The 19,739-nt window shown below is 40.3% G+C and overlaps 1 protein-coding gene across 1 annotated transcript; it reads left to right on the top strand.

Moving 5' to 3' along the window:
• Positions 1-1,051: 1,051 nt before the first annotated feature.
• CUNH12orf4 (chromosome unknown C12orf4 homolog) lies at positions 1,052-19,714 on the top strand. The gene is made up of 13 exons (XM_031061455.1): positions 1,052-1,243; positions 1,500-1,645; positions 2,741-2,922; positions 4,371-4,470; positions 4,550-4,671; positions 5,881-5,987; positions 7,494-7,691; positions 9,227-9,355; positions 10,400-10,468; positions 11,955-12,157; positions 17,090-17,147; positions 18,402-18,469; positions 19,454-19,714. The coding sequence occupies exons 1-13, from the start codon at positions 1,066-1,068 to the stop codon at positions 19,544-19,546; spliced, it is 1,653 nt and encodes a 550-aa protein (XP_030917315.1). The 5' UTR covers positions 1,052-1,065; the 3' UTR covers positions 19,547-19,714.
• Positions 19,715-19,739: the final 25 nt, after the last annotated feature.

Below are 19,739 nucleotides of genomic sequence, written 5' to 3'. Positions count from 1 at the left end.
GGTCCTCTTTGGAACACGGGGTTTGTCCCCCACTCCCTCTCTGTCGGCTTCCCCCCCACCTCCTTGGTGCATCGGGGAGCAGCAGAAAAAGCGTGGTCGGGTTTGTGTTTCCCAGGATTTCCCTTTGAATCCCACTCACAGACAGGCCGGGACACAGCCTCACATCAATATTGGCTGTCCTGAGATGTTTCTGAAACTGACTTGTTTCGTCTGTGTCTAACACATATGTTTGTTCACATAACCCCCCTCCCCAAAAAAAAAAAAAAAAAAAAAAAAAAAAAAAAAAAAAAAAAAAAAAGCAAACCCAAACCCTAAACCGTGAATTGTGCTGTAGAATTTTTTATTGTTTTTTTCTTTTCCTCGGGGTGTGGTTTTTAGCACTGGGGAGGGTTCAGCTGAATCAATGTGTCCAGCTTTGTAGGTGATGTTCAAAACAGAGGCATGTGAATGAGCAGAGGAGGCCTGTGGAGGGTAGAAATACCAGGACAGTTATCTCAGCCTGTATTTTCACTCTACATAGCCCCCTTTGCATCTCTTTTGGCTTATTTTTAATGCAGGTTACAAAAAGACAAAATCAGCTCTTTCTAAAAAAGGTTGCAAACATCCGCTCCCCTACTCCCCAGGCCTTGCACCTGCAGAAAGGAGGAAATAAAATCTCTGTGCACTCTGCAGGATTTTAGCTTTTGAGGCATCCATGACAGAAGTCAAGGTGTTTTGGTTAATTTTCTACTTACCAGGATTCCCATCTGCCCTGCTTCTGCTTTTAAGTCAGGAGACTTTGCTCTGTAATTTTTAAGAGCAATTACCCACGTTTTTATATTAACACACTCAAATACATTTTTGAAGCATTTGATATTTTGGAAACTGGTGTTTATGCTTCAGTTCCAGATGCATGTGTTTGGAAGTCAAAACTGAGTATCTATGAAAATTTGGGGGGAGTTAAGTATTTTTGGCTGTTAATTATTAGCAAAGCCATGGCTTTTCATTATCATTTTTTACTTATGAGTTTATGAAAATGTAATTCTTGTTACTTCCATTTCTGTTGCAGGAAACAAACTTAAGAGGATGAAGCCTAATAAAGGAAAGACTTTAACTAGAGAGAGAGACTATGTGTACAAATTCAGTGCTGGAAATGAACATTTAGTGCTTACTGTGCCTCTCAAATTCCCTGTGCAAGAGAATATCAGTCATTTACATGGACGTCTGATGGTTCTGCACAACCTGCCATGCTTTATAGAAAATGGTATGAACTGATTTCTTAAATTAATCTCATGTATCCTTGTCCACAAGTATCTTACAGCTTGCTCTAAGAAACCAAAAGAACAGTGTTTTACTGGAACAGTGTTTACAAAATTGGTTTTTAAACAGCAGAACTTCAGAGAAAATTACTGTCAGTGCTAGCAAGGAAAATGTTTTCCGGTGAAAAATTTTACTTACAGGTTTCCTGAGTGATTACTGATGTGTTCTATTGATAGACCATTTTCTTCTTGTTGTAATAGACCTGAAGCAATCTCTTAGTAAATTTGTAGAAGAGGAAACCATAAAAGATTATGACAGAGAAGCTGAAGTGGCTCTGGAAGCAGTGAAATCAGGAAAAGTAGACATCAACCAGCTGGCAGATACTTGGGCTAAAGCTTATAAAGAGGTAAGATTAAGGCTGGAAAGTTAATATACAGGGTTTGCTTTGTGAGAGTGTGTGTGTGTGTGTGTGCAATCACAGTTGTGAGGATGAATTATTACACTAAAATTCACTGTAATTCTTGCAGTTTTTTTCTTTTTATCTGAAAGTGAGCATCAAGTCTTCATTCTACAAGTTCTTAGTCATCTTTTTCTTAAATTTAATAGAGTAAAAAGATAGAAAATGGAGAGGCAAAAAATGGAGAGGTAAAAAATGGAGGTTTGTTCATTCAACAGTTGATACTCAAACAAAACATAGGCATAAGGCTCATGGTGGCTTAGAATTAAAGCAAGAGGTAATGAAGTGACACTCCTATCCTAAAACTCAGTACCAGTAATTAAAGCTAGAAGGAGGAAGTGTATAGTTGAGAGAGACTTTTCAGTTCATTTTTTGGGTTCATATTATTTAGGAAGGATTATTTAGGAGGCTTTAGTTGGAATAATGTCTCCAGTTTCATATGGGATCTTAAAAGAACTGGAGGAGTCCTAGTGAAAAGAAAAAATTAATGACAAGCCTGCAGTGTTTGGGGAAAAGTTTATAGGAATTGAATTTGCTTCTCATGAAATATAGAAAAATGTGAAAAAATCCACTAAAACTTTGCAAAACTGGCTTTCTTGGGCTGTTCTTTGTTCAATAAAAATAGCTTTTCTTAAATCAGTGTTGTTGATAGAATTCTTAGTGACATCAGCAGTTAGTCATCCTCACTAGCAAAGCATTTTTGTTTGCACAGCTGGTGTTCTGGGCCTTATCTAAAATTCATCAGGTGCAAATATTATTGTGGATATTGCTGTTCTTTCCAAGCTGGTGTTGTGTGAAAATTGGTAATTCCTTACTGTGGTCCAAGCCTTAATGATTCTGACTTTAGTTCTTTGAAAGATAAAGAATGGGAGAGGAGAAAATTGAAAGCTAAAGTAGAATGCCCGGAAACTTAAATTAGGGAAAATAATTTCTGTATGGTACAGGCTGTGTGTGGACCCCCATGGTTTTACCCCACCATCATGAGGGATCTTTATATGTCCTAAGAGGAATCTTATCCTTTAAAATCTCTTACCTTTTCTTTAGACAACATTAGAACATGCCAAACCTGAAGAAACCAGCTGGGATGAAGATTTTGCAGATGTTTATCATGATCTGATCCATTCTCCAGCTTCTGAAATGCTGTTAAACCTGGAACACAATTATTTTGTTAGCATTTCAGAATTAATAAGTGAAAGGGACGTGGAGCTGAAAAAGCTACGTGAAAGGTATTACTTTTTTTATTATTTAAGTTTCCCTTTCTCTTATTAAATAGGGGTACGTGCCACTGGGTGTGTAAACTCATAGGACAACGTGTGTAGCTTGTATTTGTCTGTGTAAACCCAAAGTCAGACAACACTTGGCTGGCACAAGAGTGTTTAGAGCAAGGAGGGATGGCTTCAAACTGAAAGAGTGAAAATTTAGATTGGATATTAGGAAAAAATTCTTTACTCAGGGTGTGGTGGGGCCCTGGTACAGCTTGCCCAGAGAAGCTGTGGCTCCATCATCACTAGAGGTGTCCAAGGCCAGGCTGGACGAGGCTCTGAGCAACCTGGTCAGGTGGAAGGTGTCCCTGCCCATGGCAGGGGTTGGAATGAAATGAACATTCATGTCCTTTCCAGCCCAAACCATTCCATGATTCTACGATGTCATTAGGGTCAGCTACTTTATATGACTTTGGTGGCCTTCTATTATTTTCAGTGACAGAGGAGAATATAAGTTCTGATTTCCAGAAAGTGTTGAGTTTGTGTAGGCACACAGTTTGTGGTAGCTGGGAGTGGTGCAACTGAGCCTAATCCCCCGTGGGCTACAGCTGTGAAAAGCAGGTGACCAGCAAGGCAATGAGGCATGGAGTGCCCAGGTGTGCTAACCAGTCACAAAAGGGACACACAAGTGCAATTCATGTAATGTGAGGGGTGTAAAAGGTTGGGCTGAAGGACAAGATGAGCAGATGTTTGTAGTTTTCTGAACTGATGTTATTCTGTATGGGTTGAAGCTTTCTGAAATGGTGTGGTGGTACTCTGTGTGTCATGGTCATCTCAACTGTGACATATGTTGTGACAAGTTTGAGTCTGGAGTTCTGGAATAGACTTGCATAGCTGCAGGTGACTCCTTTATCCACAAGAGGGAACACGTTGAGTGTGGATTTTTCTTTTTGTGTCAAAGGAATTCCAGTAGGTCTGGTTTAGCATTCTGAGTAGCACTATTCCTCTTGAGCTGTGTGTGTCTAAGCTCACATTAGACAGTGCATAATCACTTCATGCTATGGTTTCTTCTGGACTGAATTGTATGTATTTCTAGTTTGGGGGTCAGTGTTGCCAGTAAGGTGTTAGCAAATCTTTTTGTTGCTATTGCCTCTTCTCAAGCACGCATACACAAGGAAGAGCAGTATTGTTGTAGAGCTCAGGTGTAATGTAGCTGTGTATTGATTCTCTTGGAATTTATCACATCTCTATGTTGGTGGCAGCTGAGCCTGTCCCAGATGAGGGTAAATGATGTTTTGTTTACACAGGGGCTGACTGACCTGACACTTAAGGCCAGTTTGTTTTGTGGATTTTCATTGCTAAATCTGTGATTGTTCATTCTGTCAGTAACAAACAACCAAGTTTGTTGTTGTATCACAGCAAAGGGTATTCTGCTGGCAGTCTTCTGAATTCTGTGTTTGCTTCTCTTTCAGGCAAGGAGCTGAAATGGATAAGGTGATGCAGGAGCTTGGGAAGTCCCTGACTGACCAGGATGTGAATTCCTTAGCAGCTCAGCATTTTGAGTCTCAGCAGGTAACTGGAATATGCCATGCACATAATCACCTTAAAAAGAGCACCCACACCACTCAAACTATCACTGCTTTCCTGTCAGGATTTGGAGAACAAATGGACCAATGAATTAAAACAGACTACTGCTATCCAGAAGCAGGAATATCAGGAGTGGGTGATAAAGCTTCATCAAGACCTAAAGAATCCCAACAACAGCTCAGTCAGGTATTTAATTCCTCTGTGATGCTGAATTTCAGCTGAAATAGTTCAAAGTATTTGCGTTTACATAATCTTCTAAATAGGGTACTATAGTCCTATTTATTATGACATTATAATATCTATAAATAATTTGCTTAGGATAATCAAAGACAAATAGACCATCATAAAGGAACATGTATAATTTCAGGAGTTTCTTCATTGTGTGATGTTACAACATCTCTGTACCAGAAAGTGTTGTAATGCACTAAAGTGCAGCTTGACATGAGTGGAATTTCCTCCTGTTTTGCCTTCCTCTCCTATATCTGTCTTTAACACTGTTTCACAAAGCTTTCTGTTACCACCTAAGCATGTTCTAGAGAATAATGGTACTTTAAAAAATGTTAACAATGGTTTGAATTAACAAGCCTCTTTTCTCTTTCTGTATGTATGGCACTGGACGGCTAAAAATGGAATTTTTTAGCATGAACGCTTGTGGAGAGAATTGAATGAGAAGCTTTCCTCTGTTTGAGGAAATGGCAGGGAAATTAGAATTTGTAAATTGGATGGGATCCTTATTCTTGTCTAGGACATTGATGCTTGGCAGTTGAAATCAGTAGAATTGCTTGCAAGTTTATAGGAGATTTTTGGAGCTGAGGCACTTTGAAAACAGAAACTTCTCACTAATGCAGAGACAAACTGGATGCTGTTCTTTCATGTATTAGGAGCAGTATTTGTTGTATACTACCAGACAGTTGAATTTAGGGAAAATATTAAAACTGATATCTGAAATGTTTCCTGGTAGTTTGAACACTGTGGAACATTTGATGAGGTGGTTTTTAATCTCCCGTTTTGTGTGGGAAGAAGAAAAGAAATGCTTTATTCAATAACTTCATAAATAAGGTTTTAGCTGCTGTAAATAGGTTGAAGAGAATTCTTTTTGTTTTCCTTTTATTCCTACATTCTTACTATGTTATAACTAGGTATTGTGACTTATTTTTAATTCTCAGTCTTGGAATGCTTTACAAATGGGCCAAGTAATGTAAATCTAACAATGAAGTTTCCTCTTCCTGCTGCCAGGAAGGCAAAGGTGAAACCTCATGAATGGAGCTCATCTTCATAGGTTTGGTCTCCTGGTTTCCACAGACCAGCTGAGAAAACTTGGGATAACTTTCCCAAAGTTGTTGGTCTTGAATAAGAATTAGGATTACCTTTTTGGTACTTTTCTTATTATTTCAGTGATGAAATTAAAGTTCAGCCCAGCCAGCTGAGGGAATCTGTGGAAGGAAATGGGAGAATCTATGAAGAGCAGAGGCTGTTAGAAGAAAGCTTTACTATTCATTTAGGTAAGTGGAGTAAACCCAAGTAAAGCTGGTAATTAATAATATATCCAAGGCATGTATTATTTACACTATTTAACTCTCAATGTGTATAATCCATAGTTTGGAGTTGTTTTGTGTTTATTCTTTACATGTGTAAGAGAGCAGCATAAACTGTATCAAGCAATGTCTGAAATAGGTGGCAATCTTAATGGAAAATATTCTAGAAGCAAATTTTTATCCATTTTGGTTGGGTGACTCGTATGAAAAAGCACAGCAACAGCAAAGTATATTGCCCAAAAATGATGCTTTGACTTTTCTTACATTTGGTAGAAAAATGTGTTTACGAAATTCACTTCCTGTGATCAGTTGACAGCAGAATAGATACTTGCAATTTGTATTTTTGTTTGTGCAGTAGAGTCTTCTTGAGCTGTTTTCACCATGTTTTGTTGTGCAGGAGTGGTTTAGGTCACTTAAAAAATCATCAGCAAAGGCATCAGGCTGAGGAAGTTTGATACAGATTTGCAAAAGAGCCAAAACATTCAAAGGCAAGGTTCGCTCTATACTGTATAGATAAAACACAGAGAGGAAAATTGGATTATAACCAAATCTAAAATGATTTAGGCAGAGATGGGCAGCAACAATCCTTCCCAGTATCACAAACTTGGGAATTTGCAAGCTCTGAGAGGCATCTCTGTCAGAGGGAGATGCTGGTGCAGCCTGCTGTGGTGCAGGAAAGCTCAAAGGACATCCCTTAGGACCATGGTCCATAGGGTCATGAGATGATTGCCTTTAGTCATTTGGAAAATATTCATCCTCAGGTTGAATTGCTGGAGTTTCCAAAACTCCAGCAGCAATGGTGCTGTTCCCCTTGGGCCATGGGTCAGGTAGGGGATGTTTCCAGGCTGTCAGGGGCTGACTGATGATCTCTTCCTCTCCATGCAGCTCCCACTTCAGCCATGCAGCAGTTCCTGGGATGGCCCAGGGGTGCCTCAGTGCCCAGCTCATTGCACCAATGCTGAGGCCTAGCAGGAGTTCTGAGCTTGTGGAGTGGTTCTGGGGAGGATGGGGAAGGATACACCACCACACATCAGTATTTCATCCCTAGCCCTGCAGTATTCCTCGGGAGGAATTGCTTCACAGAAAGGGTTGGAAGGGTCTGCCCAGGGAGGTTGGGAGTCCCCATCCCTAGAGGTGTCCAAGGAATGCCTGGACATGGTACTCAGTGGGCTGGTGACAGGGTGGGGATTGGGCACAGGTTGGACTTGATTTCGAAAGTGCGTTCCAAGCTTAATAAATCTGTGATTCTGCAGCGGGAACAAGGCTCACTTTGTGAAAACACTGCGTTTTTATTGCTACTTTGTGAATTGCTGATGTGTCTGTAAATCCGGATGTGTGGCTGAGAACTTCCCTGGGTATTACTGGTTACAGCTCCCTTCCAGATCTTTAGGGAAGCACTTTGTGCCCTTGCATTTCAATCCCAGTCCTGAGTTTAGACTTCCACTGGGATTGAGACACGTTTGCTCTGTGCAGGAGCTCAGCTGAAGACCATGCACAACCTGAGGCTGCTGAGAGCTGATATGTTGGATTTCTGCAAACACAAGCGCAATCAGCGCAGTGGGGTGAAGCTGCACAGGCTTCAGACTGCCATGTCCCTCTACTCAACTTCCCTCTGTGGCCTGGTGTTACTGGTGGATAACAGGATCAGCTCATACAGCGGAATCAAAAGAGGTGAGCCTTTGAATGGGAGGTATCATGTCAGGGAAAATGAATAAAATAAATTAGAATAAAATCTGGCTGTCTTTTCTCAGAGAAAAATATTCTTTGTAAAATTAAAATTCAGTGGAGGCGCTCATGTTTTGCACATGTATTACAAAAGGGTTACAAATGCAAAAAGAGATAAGGATGAGGATGGGGGATAGTGCGCTGTTATCTCTCATCTCTTCCCTACATTTTGTGTCTAAGTAACAATATTGAAGAGGACCCTTCAATATTGATTTAGACAAATTTATTATAGGAGTTTCTAACTCTTTAATACCAGATTATCACACTGAAACCTATTTGCAAAAATGAAAAAGAAATATGCCCAGATTTTAAAGTGATAGATAAATATATAAAAATAGCATATCCTTTTGATACTGTGAATGCCATTAAAAATGAACAACAGGAATATGACTTCCCTACTCCTGGGAAGTTTGATTAATAGCCATTTCAAGTGCATGTCTTTTGAGTAAGTGAGCACAACGATGGTGTTTTCTATCAAGGTTAACCAAAGGAACTTTTGTTTATTCCTGCTTGACTCTCCCACTTCTGTCTTTAAGTTTAATACCAAAATACTTGCAGGCACACAGTTTGTGGTGATTGGGAGTGGGGCTGTGGCCCAGCCTCATCCCCAGTGGCTACAGCTGTGCAGGACAGGGGAACAGCATTAAAGACAGTGAGCCATGGAGGGCTCAGGTGTGCTGACCAATCGCCAAAGGGAGCAGAGGGCACACAGATGCAATGCATGAATGTGAGGGGTATGAAAGGTTGGGCTAAAGAACCAGAAGGGGGTGGCTGCTTGAAGCCCTCTGAAGTCATCTGGTGTTACTCTGTATTGGCTGATGCTTAAAGCCTTTGGAAATTGTATGGTGGTACTCTGTGTATCATGGCTGTCTCATCGGTGACATATGCTGCTACAAATACACTTGGAATGTCTTTTTTTGACTATTACTTGTCATTATTCTTGCATGCCATAAAAAAAAATGCCCAGTTGTGCTTGATACTTCCTGGAAGCAGTTGGAGTCAGGCTTGTAGCAAGAAGGAGAGGGAGGTGAACCAGGAAAAACTGCAATTGTATTTGTTGATTGCTGTTCATGGTTTCCAAGTAGTTTAATTGTAACAATTTTATTTTGTACTTGTTTTGCAGGTACTTTTTAAACTGTTTAAGTATTTAAGTGAATAACAAAAGGAGAGTATCTGGTTTTAAACTAAATTTTAGGCAATGAGAGAAGGCAGAAATTTAAATCATGCCATTAAACACAAAATTGCATCTTGTAGCCACCAACTAGATCCTGTAGCCACAGTAGAGGGGAAAGTATGGGACCATGTCACAATCTGTCAAATATAATCCTCGATAAATTTTGGAAGAGAAGTCCAGTAGGGCTTTATCTGCTTTTGGAGAGTTTGCCTTTATAGCTGGATTTACTTGATCAGTAGAGTAGAGTTACATAAGGTTACTGAGCACAACCTCAGGACATGCATTTCAATCTTATATTTTTTCCTAGATTTCGCAACCGTTTGCCAAGAATGCACGGATTTCCATTTTCCTGGAATCCAAGAACAACTTGAAATTGTCCAGAAGGTTGTACTTAAGGCCAGAGCACAGCGTAGCAGCAAGACAAAAAGACACCATGGTCAGTGACAACCAAAATTACCCTCCTTGAAATAGAACAGTGGTCAGAGGGATGTTTGTGGGCAGGGCAGAGTCCATGCCACTCTTTTGCAGTTATTTCATCTGCAAAATGGAATGTTTGGGTTCATCAAGAAGCTGTGCGAAATTCACAGAGAATGTGGTGTTTGGGTGGTGTCATTGCTGCTCCTTTAAAATGAATCAACATATAAAAGTCACATTTTAACAGCATGGGAAGTACATCAGGCTATTCTGCTTTCCTGAACTGCCTGTAGCAGCACAAACTTTATCTGTCTTTACCTTTTTATTGCCCTTTATATTTAAATCTTTTAAAATTGCAGAAAAAGAAGTTTACTACTTTTCCCCCTTCCTTGAAAGTGAATGCTGAAAACCAAATACGAAATTGACTAAATGTGTATTTAGCTTTCTTGTGCTGGCCAAAGCTTTGGGAATGGTTTTCCTTACATTTGTGTTTGCTAATGGCTGGGAAATGCTCTGACCACGTGGTGTTTAGGCAGTGCAGTTGTACATCATGTAACTTTGTTTTCCCTCCAGAGAGCTACTTATGTGATTTAAATGCATCTAGAACATGAACACTTATGAGTACACGGAAAAACAAGTTCCCTTGAGAACCTGCATATTGCTGTCTCTCAAGGGAAATGGTGAAAGCTGGTTTTATGCTGCTGATTTCTGTAAATCTCTTAGGAACAAATTTGTTTTAATTTATTACATTATTGAAAGAGTAATAGCAAGACACTATGTGGTTGTGGGGGCAACTTCCAAAGTTTCATGTTATGTCTGAGAATATTGTTTGCTTTTGTCCAAATGAAGAAATATCATGGGATGGTAAGTAAGAAGGGCAGGGATTTGAGGTAGGATTCAGTCTGGGATGTGCTGAAGAGAGCAAAAACTCTTCTACACATCCCCCTTGCATTTTGGTAACTTTGTGGTCAAAATTCAAGCCAGATATCAGTACATAAACCTTTTCATGCCCAAGTGTAATTAATAGAGGATATGATTAATATTTGTTCCATGTGTTCATACACAGAAAATAAAATCGGTGGGAATGAAGATAAATTAAAGAATATCGAACGAAACCAGTCGAACATTTTGCCAGGTGAGTTGTGTGGCATTGACCCCCTCTTCCTGAAGCACATTGTGTTTTATACATCCACATTTTTAGCTCTAAAGTCAGAACATAAACTTTAAACTGAACCCAAGCTGACCTCCATCAGAGGAGAAGGATGTTCCTGTGGCTGAGGCAGAGAACTGGGTGTCAGGACATCTGGTTTCTATTCCCAGCTTTGCCACTGCATCACATGGCGTGGGGCAAATCACTTCTCTTTGCCTAAAATTTCCTTTTGGAATTTGAGGGTGAAAAAAAAAGAACTCTGAGAATCTTGGGGGAAAGGTGAAACTTCAATACTAGCAGCTAATTTTATTTTTGGAAATGGCTATATGTATATCATTGCTGTGGTACAGAAAAGCAGTTTTGAGTGGATTTTTTAACTTTTGGAAATCCCTCTCTCAGGGGAAGTATCTTCTGTGTATATTGTTATGTTTACTAAGGAAAGCTGCTGTTGAATTTGAAGATGAATATGCAGTTGGGGCAGGAGTCAAGTCCATACAACCCATGGTTGAGTGAGGGCTTATTAAAATTGATTTCATGACTGTCTTAAATATTTTTAGTGGGAGTGGATTGTAAATCAACTTGGACCAGATAAATCCAGGTGTCTTGTAGCAGTGGCCTGTGTTACTGCTCATAGATGGCCATTGCTGGGGATTCCTGCCTCCTTAGCAGTCACCCAGAAGGGGTACAGACCCATTCTGCAGCTGTTCCAGTTCAAAGAAAGGATCTTAACTTCAGTGGCCAGTGGGAATAGGTTTGAAGGAAGATGTTTATTTGTTAACTGAAACAGTGGGGGCATTGCACATCTGCTTTTCCCTTGACTGTACTGTGGCCTTTAGATCTCCAGTGCAAAGGAACAATGGAGAGACCTGGATTTCACTGCCTCTCACCCTTGATAAATGAATACTAAATCTAAAAATACCCCCAACAAGATGTCTTGGTTCCTTTTTTCAAACAACTCTGTCACTCACCTTCCCACTACTCTGAATTATTTTAAATTCTAATGGTCACTGATCCCTTTGTGTTCCAGTGCCATATCTCAGTTGTTACATAACCCACTATCTTTTTCCACAGGCTCTATGCATCCTTTATTTGAACCCATCCTTTTTTGGCCTTTCCGCCTCCCACATCTGTCTGCAATTCCGTGCTTGCATTGTGTATTTTGAGTATTGCACCTCCTCTGGGTTTGTTTTTCTGTTTTGTGCTATATAGAGATCATATCCTGTACTGGCACTGTTACGGTTCATTACACCATGTGGCCATGATGCCAGTGGAACCCATCAAAGCAGGGGAGAGAGTGTGGGATGGATGTAAAACAGTGACAGTCCAAGAGATTTTAGATCTCTTGTGTACGTCCTCATCTCTGCTGTATATTTGTATTTGCCTTTTATCTTTCTTACACTTCCAAACAATTGGATTTCGGTACAGGTCACTACCATGATTTCTTCCCTTCCTGCTTTGCCTTATTGTGCAGGAGAGTTCTACATCACACGGCACTCAAACCTCTCAGAAATCCACGTTGCCTTTCACCTGTGCGTGGATGACAACGTCAGGTCTGTGAACGTGACTGCCCGGGACCCGGCCATCATGGGGCTCAGGAACATCCTCAAGGTCTGCTGCACACACGACATCACCACCATCAGCATTCCCCTCCTGCTGGTGCATGAAATGTCAGAAGTAAGTAAATGGAAACATTTGGGCTGGTTTTATATCCTTGGATTTTTGCAAATGGTGTGTTTCATGCTGATATAGGCCAAATGGGATGGTTTTTCTCACTCACAGGCCTCTGCCCCACCACATGGTACTTGTATCTACATGATGACCCAAATTAAGGAGTTGGACCAATTAAAAACATCTCAGGCAGCTCAATCACTCAAAGTTTTTATTCCCACTCCTCCTTTTGGACAATTGACTTCCTAGATCCATCTCACTGCAGTACAGTCTCATCTTCTATTAATACTTGTACCACAACTGGAAGCTCTTGCTCAGAAACTCTACCTTTGGAGTTGCTGATGCAGTAGTGATACCAGATCCCCTCTTTTAATTATCATTAGCTGTAAACATTAAAACTAAATTTTAGGAGCCGCAGAACTGGCAAAGCTTGGCTTAGAATTCTGTAAATCTAAACACTGCCTTTACCTTCTGTAAATCTTCTACCACCTCAGCCCTACACAGGAGCAACCAAAATTCACCTTCACTTTGAACTGTCTCCTCCTTCACTGCCTTATTTCTGTCCCTGTTCCCTCCCTAAGTCCCCCCCCTTGTCTGGGCAAGAGGCAGCATATTGCTGATGCTCTGTGTTCTTACTTACTGTGCTGAGTTCTGTGTTTTCTTCTGTAGTGGGACTCTGCTGTAGGGCTTGTCTCTCAATCAGCTGTAACATTTCTCAGTGCACAGCAATTTAAATCTATTGGCAGCTTCTTTTCTCTGTCACACCTGGCTCACAGAGAAGAAAAGGAGTAGGAAGGCAGGGAAAGAAGTGATGGGCAGGGAGCATAGCCATATGCCTCCTATCCTGAAGAGCTAGAAAGTCTGTAAACCTAAAGAAATGAGAAAAGGAAGATAATTCTGTCATCCATGCAAGGATATCAGTAATAATTACAGTCTGTTGGAGAGGTTTCTTTTTTAAATAACCCTTTGGTTTTTCACTTTTAGACTCAGTGTTGCCTTTCCTTTGTGGAAAGTGGCTGACTCAGAAAGATAAATGCTCACCAGTGGATTACCTTTAACAGTGACAGGTTTTATAATATAATTTACTGGAACACAGAGTAGAAGTCGCCCTTTTTTGCAGGATCAGGGTCTACCATAATGAAAAGGTAAAAAGACAATAATGAAGCTTCTAAAGGATGTGTTTCCATACATAAAAGTAGACTTTTAGGAATAGATGAGATTATTTATGAATTTTTTCATCTATTGTACTAAGACCTTTCTTTGGGCACAAACGTAAGTAAGCAACATTCAGGACAGCAGCCTGGGTCACTCATGGGACCCAGTTGCTGTGTTTCAGAAATTTATTAAATATATCGACCTTTTTCTTAATCAAGGTGCCACCTGATTATGTTCTTCTAGTTTTTGTTTCCTTTAAACCTGGTTAGTTTTAGCTTCTGTTTGTTATTTTAAACTACAAATAAAGCACATGATCAAGTGTTCAGCACACCTTGAGATGTGTGAAACTGAAGAATTATCTTCTTGTCTAGTGCTGGATTCTTAAAAGGTCCTGGTAAAACAATTTACCTTTTGTATTAAGCTGTAAGTCTTAGCAGAGTAAGCAGAAGGTGAGCTGGATGGTAACTGTGTGTTTAGGCACAACTGCTTTGTATGACTTGCATTAGCAGCTTGCTTATTACAGTGCTTGGCAGCTGGCTGACCTGGTTTGAAACACACAAATCTGTAACTCCTTGTTGAGGGAAAAGTGAGTAATGACAGATTTCTGAAAGTTACCCTGAACTCGGTGCCTTTGGCAGCCGCAGCTCTGACTCTGCATTTACCACCCACAGAAGAACATTTTTGTGAGGTGGTTAACCAGGAGCCCAGCTGCAGAGATGTTTCCATGCTTCCCTGGGACAGGCATTCATTAGCAGTGTTCTCTGTGCTTTTTCCAAAGGTTTTCTCCTGATGTAGATGGAAGAGTGGTGTTTATAGCCTCACAAAAGTAATTACAGTATCACAGACTGCTTTGGGTTGGAAGAGACCTTAAGCTCATCCTGTCCCATCACCTGCCATGGGTAGGGACATCTTCCACTCTCCCAGGTTGCTCCAAACTCCATCCAACCCTTCCTGGAATACTTCCAAGGATGGAGCAGCCACAGCTTCTCCAGGCAACCTGTGCCAGGGCCTCACCACCCTCCAATGTAAATCTGCTCTCTGTCAGTTTGACTGTATTGATCTCAAAGAAGCTGTTAGATTTCATTGTTATTTCTATGAAAAAAAAAAAAAAAATCAAGAGTTCTGTTTTCCTTTGTTTTTCTTATGGCAAGAACAACCAAAACAGATCTCTCTTAAATTAAATGAAGGAAGGAAACTGGATTTGATACCTGAAAAAGGCAAAAGCAGGCAAGTTTGATTTCAGGCCAAGTGAGGTGTTACTGATCACTGGAATCTGCCATAAACTGGGGAATGAAATGGCTCTAACAGCAAGGCATAGCTAAAAATGCCACAGCTGGCACGCTCCCTTGGTAGTTTCAACATTGCTGCCGTCCACACAGCAACAGTGGCAAAAATGTGACTCTTCAGTGATCTCAGTCCAGTAGTCTCTATTACCATGAATTAAAATAAAAATTTTTTAAAAAGTAGAAATGAAAGGAGTGTAAGCTGTGTAACAAATATTTATGAACATTTTTTATGTCCATAGAGAGCTTACTGATGGGTGTATTGACCTCAAATGTTTCTCATCTGAGTTTCCTGCCTTTAAATTTTTCTCTGCTCATCCAGTGTTTAGGATTTGCACAGATGCACTGAGTTAAACACCTTGCTAATTCTTACTGAAATCACCCATTGAAGTTTAGTTTGAAATATTTTTCCACATGATGTATGTGGACTTTACTGTTTTACTTACTTGATTACGACGTGGTTCTGCAAAGGCCCAAGCCCTAAGCAGCCCCATGTAGTGAGCCTGTCATAAATAAAATGAAAACAAAATCAAAAGGATTGCAGCATATCTTTCTCACTGTGAAAAAGATGTCTCTCCTCCCCCCTTTTTTTTTTCCTAAATGAGTCAAAGAAATCTTAATTTGACAAAAGAATTGTCTCTTAAAAAGGGTTGAAATGTCTCTGCTAGTGAAAAACACCCAAAGTTCCAGGTGGGTTTTTTTTTTTAACTTTGTCGAACGCTATTATCCAAAACTCCCTCTAAGAGGTTGGCTGTTTGCTTTTTTGCTTTCTGATGTCCTTCTCTGTATTTTGTTGCTTAGCTGAGCCTCCATTTCCACACCAGAGAAAACTCCTGGTGATGTGGTGAATTCATGAGAACTTTGGTGTGTGAAGATGGATTAGAACTGAATCACTGCTATGTCATTTTCAGTTCTTGTGGCTTGCATGGAGCAACATTCTGTTATCTCCCTGGATGCCCACAAAATTTAATCTCTCTGTTCCTCTAAAATAGTCCAAGGAACGGTGTCATATCCTGCTGTGTTGACCAGTCTGTTTAAGGCTCACTTCCCATCACTGATTGCTCAAGGTGCTCCTGAGAGAGAATGTTCTTAGTTACTTGTTTTTTGCTAAGCCAAAGCAGTGATCAAAACCAGCTATAAACCTTACTTTTGACAGAAAGCACACATGAGCAGATGAGTTATAATAAACACCAAGTGATGCTTCCAGAATGCTTAAAAATTAAAGTCAAAAAGCAACCACAACAAAAGTACAAACCCAAACTTGTCCAGCACTATTCTGTCTGATTAATGTGGTGTATACCCTAAAAGCAGCATGTAGGGATAAGATATTTCAAACTTACCCAGTTTTTAACATACAGTGTATTTTGAGGGATTGAGGAGATCGTCCCACCTGAGGAGGAACTTTGGCTTTCAGTAGTTGTTTAATGAAGCCACACATCCAGTTTATCAGTTATGCTATCACTGAGCATTCTTAGATAACCTTGCCTCTCAAATAACTTTTTTTAATCCTGAAATTAAGCTTTCTCATAACAACAGATTGCACTGTGTGTTTGACGTTGCAAAATAGAGACTGGGCTTTAGTGAATAGAAAAATATGTAAAGCTTAAGTTTGAAAAGGTACTTGGAATGATAAATCAATTTCCACATCTATATTCCTGTATTTGGAATAGGAAGTGCTCATCTTCATGTTGAAGATTACAGCAGAAACAAACAGATATTGTTTTGTTCTTCCTGAGAAGTGTTTGCAGTGAGTCATTTTGTCTCTGATGGAATTACATCATCATGGTGTAATTGGCTTTCTAGCATACAGCCAAAATATGTTTCATGAACTTTAATCTTAAATTATTTATCCCAGTGCTTGTTGCCATATCTTAAACCACTGTGGTTTTCATATCATGTTTTGCTATTTAAGTTCAGGTAAGGATTTGCTGGCTGTTGCTATCTGAAACTCCTTCATCAGATGCAGATGATTTGTTTGTTCTCCCTCTTACCATAAATGCATCTTAAGGAGGAAGGGCTTCTTCCAGTTCCAGTATTAGAGAGAAGGTTTTACTGAAGGTTGTGGGAATGCAAAGAAATATTAAACAAAATCAAGAACAGTTAGAAGTCATCGTGGTGCTTTTAAGATGTGGTCAGGAGCCTGCCTTTGATTTGCTGAAGCATGAACCTGACAATTATCAGTTTAATATTTGACTTTTTCTAGAGCTCCACAGCGGAATCGAATAGCCCAGTTTCCAGTTTGACAGCATTTTTATTCAACCCTTCAGTTTAAAAATGGTTAATATTGTTCTGACACTGGCTCTCCTAGAAATAAGAAGTGATGGTGTTTTATGGTCACCTGTAAGGTGTGTACACCTGCCTAGAATGTTCTGAAAACTAAGTCCAAATCCTGCTTGAAAATTATGTTCTAGGGCAAAAAACGTATTGCTTTTAATAATTTCCCTGCTGTTCCTGCTGTTTAGATTTGTGGGGCACTGAGGCTTTTTATTTCTTCATTTAGGAGATGACCATTCCATGGTGCCTGAAGAGGGCAGAGCTCGTGTTCAAGTGCGTCAAAGGTAGGGGAGTGGAGCCCCAGTGGGATCTGGAGAGCCAGTCCAGAGCAGGGACATGAACTCATTAAAGGGCTGGAGCAGCTCTACTGGGAGGGAAGGCTGAGGAAATTGGGATTGTTCAGCCTGGACAAGAGAAGGTTTTGGGGTGACCTCATTGTGCCCTTGCAGTGCCTGAAGGCAACCCGCAGGAAGGATGGAGAGAGACTCTTGACAATGGCCTGGAGTGGCAGGACAAGGGGTAATGGCTTCACACTGGTTTAGGTTTAGGTTGGATATCTGGAAAAAATAGTCCTTATGACTCAGCATGGTTTTCTGTCTTTCCATGTGGTGTTTTTACTTTCTGCATTTTTAGAGCTGCACTTAAATAGTTGAACCAGTCACTTTCTTTCAACCACCTGCTTGAGGAACCTCTTCCTGTAGTAATTGACCTTTAGTAGTTCACAATAGATATATCATCTATATCATCCACTTCTACTAAACAAGTATTTTTTTTAGTGTCGTTATTTGCCACAAGAGAATTCCTGTGGCCTTTGGTAGTTCATTACTTGAGCAATAAATTAGTGCTGAGGTTTTTCCGTATAGAATCATCATAGAATCACAGAATTTTTTGGGTTGGAAAGCATCTTAAAGATTTCAACCCCCTGCCATGGGCAGGGACACCTGCCACTATCCCTGGTTGCTCAGAGCCCCTTCCAACCTGGCCTTGGACACTGCCAGGGTTGGAGCAGCCCCAGCTTCTCTGGGCACCCTGTGCCAGGGCCTCACCACCCTCACAGGGAACAATTTCTTCCTCATTTCCAATCTAAACCTGCTCTCTGTCAGTGTGAAACCATTGCCCTTTTCTGTCACTCCAGGCCCTTGTCAAGAGTCTCTCTCCATCTTTCCTGTGGGTTCCAACCCTTCAGGCACTGGGAGGCCACAGTGAGGTCATCCCTGTTTCTCAGTGAAAAGAAGCCACAGCAAGAACACCTGGCACACTGCTTGGAGAAACCCTCACTTCTTCTGTGCATCACTGTGCTGCACAGAAGGACTGATAATTCTGTCCTCAGTGTAGGTATTCTGCAGAACTCATCGTTAGATTTTTCTACATTTCATTCACATTGCCCAAGTCTGATTTAAAGGCAGTTGAGGACATCCCTGATTAAGGCAGTTCCCACCCTACTTGTGTGTGAAAGCTCCCTCACTGCCTGCTCATGCTGTAACTGCTGGGGAGTGTTGCACAGGTAATCCAGACTGTGTCAATGTTGGTTTTTTTAGGTTTCATGATGGAAATGGCCTCATGGGATGGAGGAATTTCTCGGACTGTACAATTCCTGGTACCACAGGTAGGTGAAACCAAAGTCATATCCAGCCTAGGAGAGACTGCTGGTAAGAAGTCACATGTCAGCAGATCTAGTTGTGATTTTTTTTGCTCTTGCCTGCCCCTTTTGAGTGAGTTTAATGTAATCTGTCTGGTTTTGTTTCCTTGCCTATAAAAGAGGAGTAAGGGTGGGTTTATATTTTTGAATACCCAGCAGTATTTTCTGAGAGGATGCTAAAATTTCAAAATTCACCTTTACAAATAGTGAATGCATCACCTTTGAAAAAAGGTACTTTTTTCTGTTAATTACTTAATTACATTTTTCTGTTAATTACTCCAGTGGTCCAACCTTGTGTTACATAACTTGAGCTGTTTATTAGTCCTATTGTCTAACAACATGGAAAGCTGCAATGCAGAAAGTTCAGTCATGCTTTCACAAAAAAAAATTACTCCAGGTATTTGAAGTTAGTTCTGATTTATATTCTGAAATTATTTAATTTGGAGTTCTAGCTTATCTTCAGAAACAGGAAGATATCCAAAGGTGGCCAGCATGAGGTTTGTTCTAAAAAGCAGTAAAAGTAGAGTTAATGTTAGGAAAGGAGTAACATGTATTTCTTGACAAATTAGAAAGCTGCTGAGCAAGGAGGAAGCCACAAATAAATTCCAAATTTGAAGCTAGTCTTGAAATGCAGAGAGCAGGAGTCCTGTAGATAACAAGCATCACTGTCCTGCTTATGTTTGGCAGAAGTAACCAATCCCTGGAACAAGAAATCTACTGGAAATGGTTATATGGGTATGTCACATAAATATACAACCAGTATTTTTAGGTCAGTCTTTTAATTGAATTCAGATTATAACACAGTTTGGAAATTACTTTTGTTGGCTTCTGAACAGCAGCAATTCTCTTAAATACCAAGAAACAAAGTTGAGAGAGACTTAATTCTTCCTAACTACAAAAAGACAAAGCTTACTGGTGTGTTGTTTTTTGTTTGGTTTTTTTTTTCCCCAGACAATTTCAGAGGAAATGTTTTACCAGCTGAGTAACATGCTGCCACAGATCTTCAGAGTGTCCTCCACACTGACTCTGACCTCCAAGCACTGATTTCTGTGGAGCACTAACCTGTATCCTATTGGCAGAGGATGAGATTAAGGAGATTCTGGACTAGGATGTCTCTCTTTCCTGTGGACTCATGACCCCAAAGTGGCATTTGTTGCAATTTCAAGAATTGTGTTGTAATAAAAGATAAATGTTGTCTGTTCTTGGCTGGTAGCAGCTGATTTTGGTCTCTGTTTTG

This window comes from Geospiza fortis, unplaced genomic scaffold, assembly GCF_000277835.1.
Source record: "Geospiza fortis unplaced genomic scaffold, GeoFor_1.0 scaffold8, whole genome shotgun sequence".
Classification (NCBI taxonomy): domain Eukaryota; kingdom Metazoa; phylum Chordata; class Aves; order Passeriformes; family Thraupidae; genus Geospiza; species Geospiza fortis.
The sequence above is the reverse complement of the archived record's forward strand: the minus strand, read 5'-3'. Positions and strand labels throughout refer to the sequence as shown.

Coding starts and splice junctions, on each gene's coding strand:
- CUNH12orf4 (XM_031061455.1), top strand. CDS start 1,066: ATGAAGCCTAATAAAGGAAAGACTTTAACTAGAGAGAGAGACTATGTG. Junction 4,672..5,880: donor CCCAACAACAGCTCAGTCAG/GTATTTAATTCC, acceptor TTATTATTTCAG/TGATGAAATTAAAGTTCAGC. Junction 17,148..18,401: donor CGTGTTCAAGTGCGTCAAAG/GTAGGGGAGTGG, acceptor TGGTTTTTTTAG/GTTTCATGATGGAAATGGCC.